The 12,649-nt window shown below is 37.1% G+C and overlaps 1 protein-coding gene across 1 annotated transcript in view; it reads right to left on the reverse strand.

The window, feature by feature from the left end:
* Nucleotides 1–662: 662 nt before the first annotated feature.
* LOC131163992 (MACPF domain-containing protein At4g24290) overlaps nucleotides 663–12,649 on the reverse strand; it is a 53,990-nt gene continuing 42,003 nt past the window's right edge. Inside the window, exons 6-7 of the mRNA XM_058120858.1 lie at nucleotides 8,769–8,935; nucleotides 663–1,684 (exon numbers count right to left, since the gene is read on the reverse strand). Coding sequence (XP_057976841.1) covers nucleotides 1,001–1,684; nucleotides 8,769–8,935 — 851 coding nt within the window. The 3' untranslated portion in view covers nucleotides 663–1,000. The remainder of the gene's footprint in view (nucleotides 1,685–8,768; nucleotides 8,936–12,649) is intronic.

The following is a 12,649-nucleotide window of genomic DNA, read 5'->3' on the forward strand; positions in this document are numbered from 1 at the left end:
ACCCAAGCTGCAGCTAAGAATGTGCTTTTGAAAGAGCAAATACTTCAATCATTTCTCTGGACCATTGTTTTGACAAATCGAGCTATATAAACAAGTATAGTTTGATCATCCTACGGCAAGTTATGGATTGTATCCAATCATGAGAAACTCGCCTCTATAAAGGCACAAACCATGTCTAGAAATTCTGGCGGAGTCGACCGGTGGCGAGTACAGCTGCAATACGACGAGGGTCAAGTACAATGGGATGAACATGCAAAATGATTAATATCCTATTTTATTATTTCTTTGCATATTCATAAATTTTCAGTTAAAAAAATGAGTTGTACAAGGGAAAATTCTTGCATCCATACAAAGAGAGATGCATATAATATTGAAAATACACTTTAAAATTATCAGACACTTGAAATATGTAGCGATAGTTGGCGTGCCCATCATAAACAAGACACCCTAAAAGAAGTGCTAATGCTACATAGTTCCAGCAGAACTTTTCTCGACATCAAAAACTTCACCCAAGGAAAAGATGATATAGATGTAGGCTGCACATCTGTGAAATAAATCAATCAACCACTAGCAGAAGATCAGCCCTGATTCAAAGGGCCCGCAAATACAACATTGCCCAATTGCTCGTCATGGGGCAAGAAAACCAAAAACATTGGGCAATATTGGCAAGCAAAGGGTGTGATACCTTAAAAATCAAATGACGAGCACAATGTGAAGAATCTACAATGTAGACACAAAATTACATGGATAAAAAAGTGAAAAATAAAAAAGAAAAAATAAATTGATAATACAACATTTCCATATCCCTGATCCCTTGAATACTTTCAAGGCTCCCCTTTACCATTTGTAAGCTTTCGCCAGTTCACCGAATTTGGAGCTTCAGCTTCAAAATGCTTGCCTATGTGCATCTCCCGCTTCTCTGTCCTCTACAATTGCTTAAACCAAAGTACCCTTTTAAATTCTCTTGTTTTCAGGAGTAGATAAAAAACAGGAAGCTCTTCTAGTGCTCCTCCACTTCATCATCAGGTAATATTAGAGTCAGCAGAGAGTACTTAACCCGTAGTGAAATCCTGCCCTTCTCAACCATAAGCCTCGCCCCAGTAACAACCCAATACCCAGGAGTTTCCTGTGGCCCGCGTGTCATCTCTGTGGTATCAACAAACTTCAAAAGTTTAGGAGCCTGGACAGGCACTGGCGGTCCTCCAGGGTATACGGCAGAGTTTATGTTTACGTCAGCTGGCCTTGGAGGAGGCTTTTGAACTGTTGTAAAGTGATGGCTAATTAAAGTAGATATGAGACCGGACTTGGGGATCAGATTTGGTGATCCGTCCCACTCTGGATGCTTTAGCATTCTAGCTCCTAAAACAGTTGAGAAACGCAGTCGTAAGAAGAGAACTTTTTTGAGGCCATAATTCCCAACCTGTAACTGGGCACCTGTCACTATCGAAACATCCTCATCAGATTCAACAGGAGCAGTGCAAACATGAGAAAAGTTCTTCCATTGAACTTTCTCATAGTATTTATGATCATAGGACTCCTGGCAGAAGTTATGATTTGGATCATCCTCAAGTTGGAAGACTTTGGGAAGAGAGGAGAGATGCTGCAGATGGATAGCTAAATGGTTACTTCTTCTGCCTTCTAAATAGAGCCGAAGGCCCGTCACTGGCCTTCTACCAACATCAACCTGTTATGGATTCGATGAAAAAAATAAATTTAAAATCCTTCCACTTTGATAAAGATAATACTTCATAATATCACAAAAGCATCCATCCCTTATGATAAAGTTTGATCATTACCGTTAGTCAAATAGCTTCATAAATAATAATAATAATAATAATAGATTAACCCTTTTTTCAGAAACAAAAAAAAATTACTAATAATAACCTCCCAAAATCCTTTCCTTTAGGAATTAACAAAAGTATCCTTAGTTTCCTAATTTAATTTACTCAAACTAGTTTCCCATAGGTGTTAGGAAATTTTAATTTCCTATTGTGGGCTCACATATTTAAAAGCAATTATGTTACTGGTCTATTTTAACATCTATTGGGTATGAGCTTTGTAATGTGTAGAAACCCAATACTAAGTTAATTTAGGACTGATAGGCTTCTAAAATAACCTAGTATGCAAGGAAAACCTAATAGGGTTATGGTCATCAAGTCAAATCAAAAACCATTTTCACATTCTTTCTTTTCCCCATCTAAAGAGAAGAACACAAGTGAGGCACTTAAGGATTCGACTGTGGAAGATCAAAACTCTCCGCTAAAGGCTGCTGGACAATCAAATCAGACACATCTATGGATCCAGGTATTTATTCTGCATTTAGTTTTCTTAATTGAATAACATGATGATCTTAGGTTATTAGATTTTATGAATTAAAGTTATTTCTAACAAGTGGTATCAGAGTCTAATAATATTGTTGATTGAGAAATTGTGCATGATCTGATCTACGAATGATATTGATATTGATTTTTGAGACGGGGCCACTATGTGGGTGACTGTTGACTTAAATAAATAAATAAATAATACAGGAATTATATTGATTGTATTAAAACCCTAGATCTAGGTTTTGCATAATAAAGTTTTAAGAAAACCTACATTTGATGTGTTGTTGCATGATTTTATGGATCAACATGTTTTAGGGTTAAAGGAATTTTATTCGCCATGCTTAAAATCATGTTTTCTAGCCCTAATTTGAGCTTTTTTTTTTTAGGTTTGGGATCGATTTGAAGTAATTCCAATCAAAATAGGGGAAAAAAAAATGATATTCTTCAGGGCCCATCGGCTGAAAAAGAAAAAAAAAAATTCCTTAGGTCATTTGTGTATGTCTAGTGTTTCAGTATAAGTACATTGAAGTAATAAGTTGTCAAAGTAACCTCTATTATATAGATGCATATATATTGAAACATTAGGGACGTATGTGTGTTGTCTGTGCGAGTAATGATCGGCCCAAAGGAATGTCATTGCTTGGCCAAACAACTTGCATACTTGTAGTGATAAATACCTTACAATTGTTAGGTTTTCAATGTGAATAATAAGTTGGTCCAAAGAAAAGCTTGTTGTTTGACAGGACTTATTGTAAGTATTTGATCATTATGTGAAGGATACCACTAACAAGTTAATATTTTTGTCCAAAGATAGAATATTAATGTTGTAGTAGGTATCTTCAGATGGGGCCCACTTTTATTTGTTAATATACATGTCATGTATATATGGAACTCATTCAGGAATATAATATGACTTGTAAATCATGACTGAGCATTTTGTTTGATTTTGTTCTGCATTTAATTACTGCATCTGTTATTACGATTTCTGCCAGCATAAATTACATTCCAGTGCTTAACAGCTCCAACTTTAAGAACTGAAAGGAGAACGTTATGATTGTTCTAGGCTGAATGGATCTGGATCTTGCACTATGGAGAGAACGGCTTCCCACCCTTACAGATATAAGTACCTCTTATATGAAGAGGAACTTGGAGAGGTGGGAGCGTTCTAATCACATGAGTCTAATGATCATGAAACACTCTGTTTCAGAAGCATTCATGGACACAATGTCTGATGAGGATGATGCTACGGTATTCCTTGAGGAACTACAGAAACATTTTGCAAAAAAATGAAAAGGTTGAAACAAGCAACCTTTTGGCTAGTCTTGTTTCAATGAGGTATAAAGGAAAAAGTAATATCATGGAATACATTATGAAAATGTCTAACATCGCTTCAAAGCAAAAGGAACTTAAGTTAGAGTTGTCTGATGAGTTGCTCGTGCACTTAGTTTTGACTTCCCTTCCTACACAATACAATCAGTTCACTATGAGTTATAACACTCAGAAGGATAAGTGGACTTTGAATGAGCTCATTGCTCATTGTGTGCAAGAAGAGGAAAAGATTATGTGTGAGAAGATAGAAAGTGCTCACTTAGCAACTTCCTCTAAAGATAACAAAAGAAAGAAGGCAAGGATGCTACAGTTGGAACATCCCAAGGAAAACTGCAAAAGAAACCAGACCAAGAATTTGGTTGCTACTTCTGCAGGAAGGGAGACCACCTCAAGAGGGACTATCCTGATTACGCCTCTTGGAGGGAAATGAAGGGTACGCTTCTAACTTTAGTTTGTTCTAAAGTTAATTTGGCTAAATACTTTTACATACTTGGTGGGTAGATTCAGGTGCTACTACTCACATAAGTGTAGGCTACCTAAGAAGCCGAAAGCCGGTTGATGCTAAAAGATTCATCTACTTAGGCGATGGCGATAAAGTTGAGGTTGAGGCAATTGGGACATTTAGATTGTTATTTAAATTCGATAAATTTGGTTGTTCATGTTTTTTTTCGGAAATAATAAATTTTGTCTTTTTCAATATTCAAATTTGGTTGCAATAGGATCTTTGGTTAACAATTTATATATGTTAGATACTATTGCCTCTAATAATGAGTCCTTGCATATAAGTTCACGAGGTACTAAACGCAAATTAATTGAGGAAGATTCCGCCACTTTATGGCACAAGAAGTTAGGACACATCTCTAAACAAAGAATGGAATTTATACAATCCTGGAACCCCTTAACTTAACAGACTTTATAGTTTGTGTGGAATTTATTAAGGGAAAATTGACAAACAAAAGAAATTTAGGTGCCAATAGAGCCTCGGGTGTCTTAGAACTGATACATAATAATATATGTGGTCCATCCCTACAGCTTCTCAGAATGGACAGCAGTATTTTATCACGTTCAGAGACAATTACTCGCGCTATGAGTACCTTTATTTGATACATGAGAAGACAATCTCTAGACGTGTTCAAGGCATTCAAAGCCGAAGTTGAGAACCAATTAGGCAAGAAAATTAAGGCCGTCAAATCTGACCGTGGTGGTGAATACTCTGGTAGATATGACGGATTAGGAGAACAACGTCCAAAACCCTTCGCAAAATTCCTCGAGGGATGCGGTATCGTTCCGCAGTACACCATGCCAAGGAAACCTAGCATGAATGGTGTTGTTGAGAGACGAAACAGGACGCTTAAGGACATGGTAAGAAGTATGATTAGTTATTCTTCTTTACCAGAATCTCTCTAAGGAGAAGCACTAAAGACTGCAGCATATATACTGAATAGGGTGCCAAGCAAGGCAGTAGCTAAAACTCCTTATGAACTTTGGACTAGCAAAAAGCCAAGTATTAGGCATTTACATATTTTGGGTTGGCCGGCTGAGGCTAGGTCTCATAGGCCTAATGAAAAGAAACTAGACCTAAGGAAAATTAGCTACTACTTTGTTGGGTACACTAAAAGGTCAAGGGGTTATAAATTTTAAGTTTCCTCGACAAGGACCTTTTTTGAGATGGGAAATGCTAAGTTTCTTGAGGAAGTTGAGTTTGTGGGAGAAGATAAGGTTAGGGATATTGTCTTTGAGGAGGAATTTATTTCTCTTCCTAGTATTGCTATTGAACGTGTTAAAGAAACAATACAAGACAATATCATTTTACTCCCTACACAAAATGAGGATATTGCTCCAGAAGAGCAAACTCAACAACCTCAAGAAGTGATGCCATTAAGGAGATCCACTAGAGAAAGGAGAAGTGCGATTTCAGATGAACATATTGTCTTTCTCCAAGAACATGAGTTTGACATAGCTGCGGTGAAAGATGATCCAATCAACTTCAATCAAGACAAATAAAGTTCTAATTCTCAAAAGTGGATTGATGCCATGAATGATGAGTTGAATTCCATGAAAGCAAATGACGTTTGGGATCTCGTCAAATTACCCGAAGGTGTGAAGCCCATTGGTTGCAAATGGATATTTAAGACCAAGAGGCATTCAAGGGGTAATATTGAGAGATAAGGCACGTCTAGTTGCTAAGGGATTCACTTAGAAGGAATGCATTGATTATAAAGAGATTTTCTCTCCGATTTCATCGAAAGACTCTTTCAGGATTATAATGGCATTGGTGGCTCATTTGGACTTAAAAACTTCATCAGTTGGATGTAAAGATAGCATTTCTCAACATTGATGAATCGTTTTATATGGTGCAACCTAAAAATTTTATTTCTAGAAATCTAGAAAATATAGTATGCAAATTAAAGAAATCCATCTATGGGCTCAAGCAGGCTTCCCGTCAATGGTATCACAAATTTCATCAAGTAATCATCTCGTATGATTTTAAGGTAAATTCGATCAATGATTGTGTATACCATAAGGTCAGTGGGAGCAAGGTTATATTACTGGTTTTGTATGTTGATGACATATTGCTAGTGAGTAGTGATATAGGCTTATTGCACGAAACCAAGAGATTTCTGAACAAAATTTTTGATATAAAAGATCTTGGGGATGCCTCTTTCGTATTAGGAATTCAGATACATCGAGATCGCTCTCGAGATATATTTGGGTTATCACAAAAGAGCTATATCAAAAGGGTACTTGATAGATTTGGCATGAAAGATTGTCACCCAGGAGATACACCCATAGCTAAGGGAGAAAGGTCCAGTCTCAGTCAATGCCCCAAGACTAGGGTTGAAAAGAAGGAAATGCAGAAGATTCCTCATGCGTCAGCTGTAGAGAGTCTTATGTATGCTCAGGTATGTACGCGTCCAAATTTGGCATACACAGTTGGAATTTTAAGCAGATATTTGAGTAACCCATGATTGGATCATTGGAAGGCAACCAAGCGGGTTATGAGATATCTTTAGAGAACAAAAGACTACATGCTCACCTACATGAAATCAAATCAACTTGAGATCATTGGGTATTCTGATTCTGATTTCACTGGATTCCAAGACAGCAAGAGATCCACTTCGGGCTATATCTATTTGCTGGCTGGAGGTGCTGTTCCCTGGAAGAGTGTTAGGCAGACTCTCATAGCTCCTTCAACCATGGCAGCAAAATTTATAGCATGCCACAAGGCATCTAATCAAGGAATTTGGCTACGTAATTTTGTCACGGGACTGCATATCTTGGACGGGGTTGAAAAACCACTCAAGATCTATTGTGACAATAAGTCTGCATTGTTGTATTCAAATAACAATAGAAGCTCCACCAAGTCAAAGCATATTCACATCAAGTTTCTAGAGGTAAAGGAAAGGGTTTAGAGTCGTAAGTGTCGATAGAACATATTGGGACAAACTTCATGGTTGAAGATCCACTCACCAAGGGTTTACCGCCCAAGGTGTTTCATGAGCACACTGCTCGTATGGGTATCATCTTGTTTGACGCTATTTCTATTTAGTGGGAGTTTGTATTTGTTTTTATTTTCTGCAGAAATAAAGTAATAAAGGAATGCATTTTTATGTATTTGTGACTCTGAATGTTATTTTCCTTTTGGAAGAGCTAAGGACTAAGGAACTAAGGTTGATCTCATAAGGAATAAGGTAAGACCAATTGAGATATGCATGTTAAGGGTAAGGAGCAAGCATATTACCATGCTACACATCCATACACGATCTATGCCATTGCGTGTATTGGTGTGGTGACCATTGATGGGTTTAGTTACGAATTTGAGCGTAATGAATGCCGCTTTGATCCCATGTTGCTATATGAGATGAACAAGATTGAATAAGGAGATGTTATAAGGATAATAGTCATATTGTGTACACTTAAGGTTTGGGTAATATAATAGTTGACCCAGCTCCTTGTTGTTTGGAGAAACCCTCCACTTCAATTGGTATTAATAACTTGATTCTTTTTAGATAATAGTAGATAAAAACAACGCTCGTAAGGAGCAAACCGCACTCAAAGGTAGGGCATTTCCCATTTTTATAGGAACTTCTATACCAGAAACGATGGTAATTGTTTCCGATATTTATGTGTCGCCCAAGTGGGAGATTGTTATGAAATTTTAATTTCCTATTGTTGGCTCACATATTAAAAGTCATTATGTTACTAGGCTATTTTAACATCTATTGGGTATAGACTTTGCAATGTGTAGAAACTCAATACTAAGTTAATTTAGGACAAATGCACTTCTAAAATAACCTAATATATAAGGAAAACCTAACAGAGCTATAGTCCCCAAGTCAAATCAAAAACAATTTTCACGTTCTTTCTTTTCCCCATCTAAATAGAAGAACACAAGTGAGGCAATTAAGGATTTGACTGTGGAAAATCAAAACTCTCGGCTAAAGGTTGTTGGACACAATCAAATCAGACACATCTATGGATCCAAGTATTTATTCCGCGTTTAGTTTTCTTAATTGAATAACATGATGATCTTGGGTTATTAGATTTTATGGATTAAAGTTATTTCTAACAATAGGAACAAACACAACCAAAATAACTTCTGAGTACAGACCTGAATATCCTGATCAGTAGATGCAAAGGAAATGAAAGAACTCGGCAAAAGGGATCTAAATACTTTTTATGGTCTTCTTGTCTTTTGTCTATGGTTTAGAGGTTGGGGGGTTGGGTTGAGTAGCATGTTAATAAGCTGGTCAACAAAAACCATCAAAATCATGAAAATGGCACTTTCTGCCTTTTCATAATGGCAAAATCTCTATATACTGTTATTAGAAACATCCCATTTTTGGAACTTGAATGATGAATTTATGATGCAGATCACTGCTGGATCATAAAGCATCAGGGGTCTCAGGCTGTCAAAAAAGAGCAAATGCACAGGTTTCAGAACTGATAGCAGCCACCTTATGCAAAATTGCCTGAAGCCAGGACTGTATATAGGTTACAGATCTCAGGACCATGCTTGGCTAGATTAATAGAGTACATTAAACGTTCTTGACCAAGTACTCAATGCAATCAATGAAAAAAAAAATGAATAATCAGACAAAGAAGAAGCTTTACAGGAGTTGTGTTCACATAAAGCTTGGGACCCATGAAGCTGAATTGCAAAGCCGCAGTGCACTGTTGCTTCCGCTGTGGACCAAGAGGAAGCTCACTGAATACAGGAGCCCACTGTCTAGGCAGCTGAAATTCCAAAAACTGAGGGAGTTCTTGAATTGGTGGTTTATCTGCAAGCACCAGCAGATGGTCAACCATTTCAGATGAATTACACACGACATTGTAGCACTTGGAAAATGAACAAAAAAGTGACTTAGCCACCCTAATACCATCATAAATGTCCAGAATTTAACATTATTGCTTTACTATATATCGATTTTATTGAGACTTAAATATACAAATACTCAATTGACAGTCTTTCTTCAACCCATTGCAACAATTGTTATGCATTGCTCACAAATAACATCTTTATGCACAATTTCACGATAAGAAAAATGGGCAGTTACAATTCAAGTTGCTATGAGAGTGATTGATTATATCAAGTGCATATGCAGATCTGAAAACCTATCAACACTTAAAAAAAGCAGAGATGAAACTGACAAAATTTAAGTAGCACAGAATTGGCGGTAAATGTTGCGAACATTGCCTTTTTTCTTCTTTTCTTTTTTTTTTTATTTTTTCTTTTTTTGAAGGCTGGAAGGCAGGGAATGAGTGGGAGAGTTCTCCAATCCTAGCACCTCTCTTGCAATTTCTCACTTGAGCGATAAAAAATAAAGCTTGATAGGTTTACAAGTAGTAAGAACTGTCGTTGAATGAAGAGCCTGTTGTGCAAATCGAAGAGGATTTGGTGCCCAAAAGTCCCCACTAAAGTCTCCTTTGCTTGGACCAGCATGAAACAAGATATTCACAATCGATCACACAGCAGAAAGGGGGAATCTAACACCCAACTTAAGTTGCATGCGCGGACAAAATGGATATTTGGTCATTCATTTCCTTCACCTTGCTCAGTAACCTATGAGATGTGTCTGTCACTCTGTCCTTCCATTTGGTGTTTACTGGGCCAAGGATTGAAGTTTGCTTGTAAAAAAGTTGACATGCAGAATTCATAAAAAGGACTACGAAGCCAATTTGGAGTGCCACTGGTTTTTTTCCACAAAAAAGATTATAGGGAGGAAAAAGCAAACAAAAGAACCTTTGAAGAAGTAGAACCACCCTTGTGAGGCTCAAGTACTTTGCACAATTCTCACTTGGAGTTTTGCATTACACAAGAGGTCCTCCAAAAGCTGGGGAAATACAGTAAACAGAGGATATCAGTGAATCAAAGCCCTCCAATCTCTTTGCATATCTACAAGAGACAGCCCTTGAAACCCATCAGAAGAACATCAGGCCAGGCAAGACAAATAATTCTGCTCCAGACCAAATCTGAGAAATTTTTTTTCAGCCTTTTAAAATCTTAGCATCCTGCTCCAGCCAAATAATTGCTAACAAAGCACTCCCAAAAAAGCTCCCTCAGTAAGGACTGCCTTCATCATTTATGCTGCCTATTGGGCATACTTAATTTCAGGGTAGATTTAGGGCAATTTGCATGAAGTAGACCTTGTGATGTATAATTTTCTGTTACGTGTTACTTTGTAATTATGTGTTTTAGTAAATTGTTGGGATTTAATATTTGGCAGTTGTATGTTTGAGACAATTTTTTATCAAATTCGCATTCAGAAATTGTGTTCTCTACCTTCTCTTCTGTTATGTGTCGCTTTGTAATTATGTGTTTTAGTATATTGCTCGAATTTAATATTTGGCAATTGTATGTTTTGAGACAATTTTTTATCAAATTTGCATTCAGCAACAGTGTTCTCTACCCTCGCTCACCACATACTGTTTCTCCTTTTCCTTCTTCCATTTTTATTCTTCTTACCTTATCTTCTTCCTCCTCTCTCATATTCTCTCATCCCAGAGTTCCTTTGCTGTTCTGCATCATTTCCTCTACTTAGCCTACCAAAACACAAAATTCTGAAGAAAAAGCCTGTCCAAAGAAGGGTACACTCACCTCTCATCGAGAATATGATACAATTTTATTCCACATATACCATGAGAAAGAAAACGCAGAAAAATGTGAGCACCCATGTCCATTCTGAAAACAAAGGACACTGACATTTGGAGACAAGGCTTTATTTGGCCTCCTCATCTGCAACAAATTTTTAGTGCTACAAATAAAAGCCACAAAGAAAGTAAAAGCCCAGATTTTCGAAGAGGTCATAGCTTTCCAAATAAAAGAGTAAAAAAGGTAAATGGTCAGTAATATTTCCACAAGGCTAAATGAAGGAATAGACAGAAATTGCGAGGAAAAAATATTTCCAAAGCATCCAATGTTCAGAGTCTATACCCTTCAGTCCAGCCTTTGAGAGAGATGAACTGAATCTAAAATATTTAACAAATGCACAAGATCATCATTTCTCAGTCAATTTTTCCTAGAGAAGAAGTTCCAAGAACTCCTGTCAGAGTCGAGAAAGACCGTCGTAGGAGCATTATGGAAATTAGTAAAATACCATACAAGTGAGGCAACAAGCTAGAAACAAGAATCCCCCAACCAAGGTCCTCCCAGAATTGAATTATCCCCCCATTACCAAGATGTAATTTCACCCAAGGAATAAAAAAAATGTAATCCAAAAATCCCAACTGGAGATCCTAACCATTTGGACGAATTCCATAAGAGGACTTGAGTTCTAAAAGGTGTCAAAGCCATTTACCCCTCAGGACAACAAGCTTGAATCACCCCAAAGTAAAAATAAGCATCCTTCCACCTATCTAACCTCCTAAGGACTATCTCAATTGACCATATCCAAGGATCAGCCCCAGACAACTCCTAAATAATAAGTGATTGCTGCCAAACCAAGCAACTAGCCAACTAAGATAAACCCCCACATTGAATTTATGTCAGCCAGCCCACTCCTGCCTTCTTTTTCTTTTCTTTCTTTTTTCTTTTGTTTGAATATAAGGACAAGGCTGTGGCATACCAAAGCAAACAAAACCACCCCCCCCCCCCCAACCCCTAGCCTAAAATCCCCCCCTTCAATTTTAAACCTTGGGAGGATACTCGCCAAGTGGATTCAATCCCTGGACCTCCCCAAAGGGGGCCAGGCAACGAACCACTGGGCCAAAACCCGGGTTCGCCCATTCCTGCCTAAATCAATCTTCAATACTTCAACCCAGACAAGTACCGCTGCACACCATTCAATTAACTGAACTAACTAACGTTCAGTTTGATAAAATTTTCTAAATCTTATTTTTTCAGTTTTTGGTTTGGTTCAACTCAAAATTTTAACTGAAAACAAAACTAACGAATTATTTAAATTTACTATAATTTTTCCATTTAAACTATATATTTTATATTTCAGCATTATTTATATTATTATTTTATTTTTTGGAGCAAGGAAAGAGAACAAATTTCAGAGGCAGAACAGCGCGAATCTCACAAGACCAGTTTTTTGGGATATCAAGAAGGTGGGCATGCCATGACATCAAGGCCTCCACCAGGGCCATTTAAGGCCATTTTTCTTATAGTTTAAATGAGTAAATAATTTTATAAAAACATGAGGGGCCCGTTTAACACTTGGAACGCTAGGTAAAGGAAAGGAAAATACGAAGGAATCCACCTTTTCCCACTTGGTTATCAAGGAGAAAAAAAATATATATATATATATATACACACACACACACACATACATACATACATACATACATATGCAAATTTAACTCCACATCAATCACTAACATTTGGATTATATTACTTTTTACTCACATTAGTATAAAATTTTAATTTAACACTGTTTGGGAAAGAGAAAATAAAATGGAGAATCAATTTCCTTCTTATTTTCCTTTCCTTTCATTTTCACAAACAATTCCTTGATCCAAATGGAGTGACAGAGGACCACTTTTGCCCTTTA

The sequence above is a fragment of the Malania oleifera genome, chromosome 9 (assembly GCF_029873635.1).
Source record: "Malania oleifera isolate guangnan ecotype guangnan chromosome 9, ASM2987363v1, whole genome shotgun sequence".
Taxonomy (NCBI): domain Eukaryota; kingdom Viridiplantae; phylum Streptophyta; class Magnoliopsida; order Santalales; family Ximeniaceae; genus Malania; species Malania oleifera.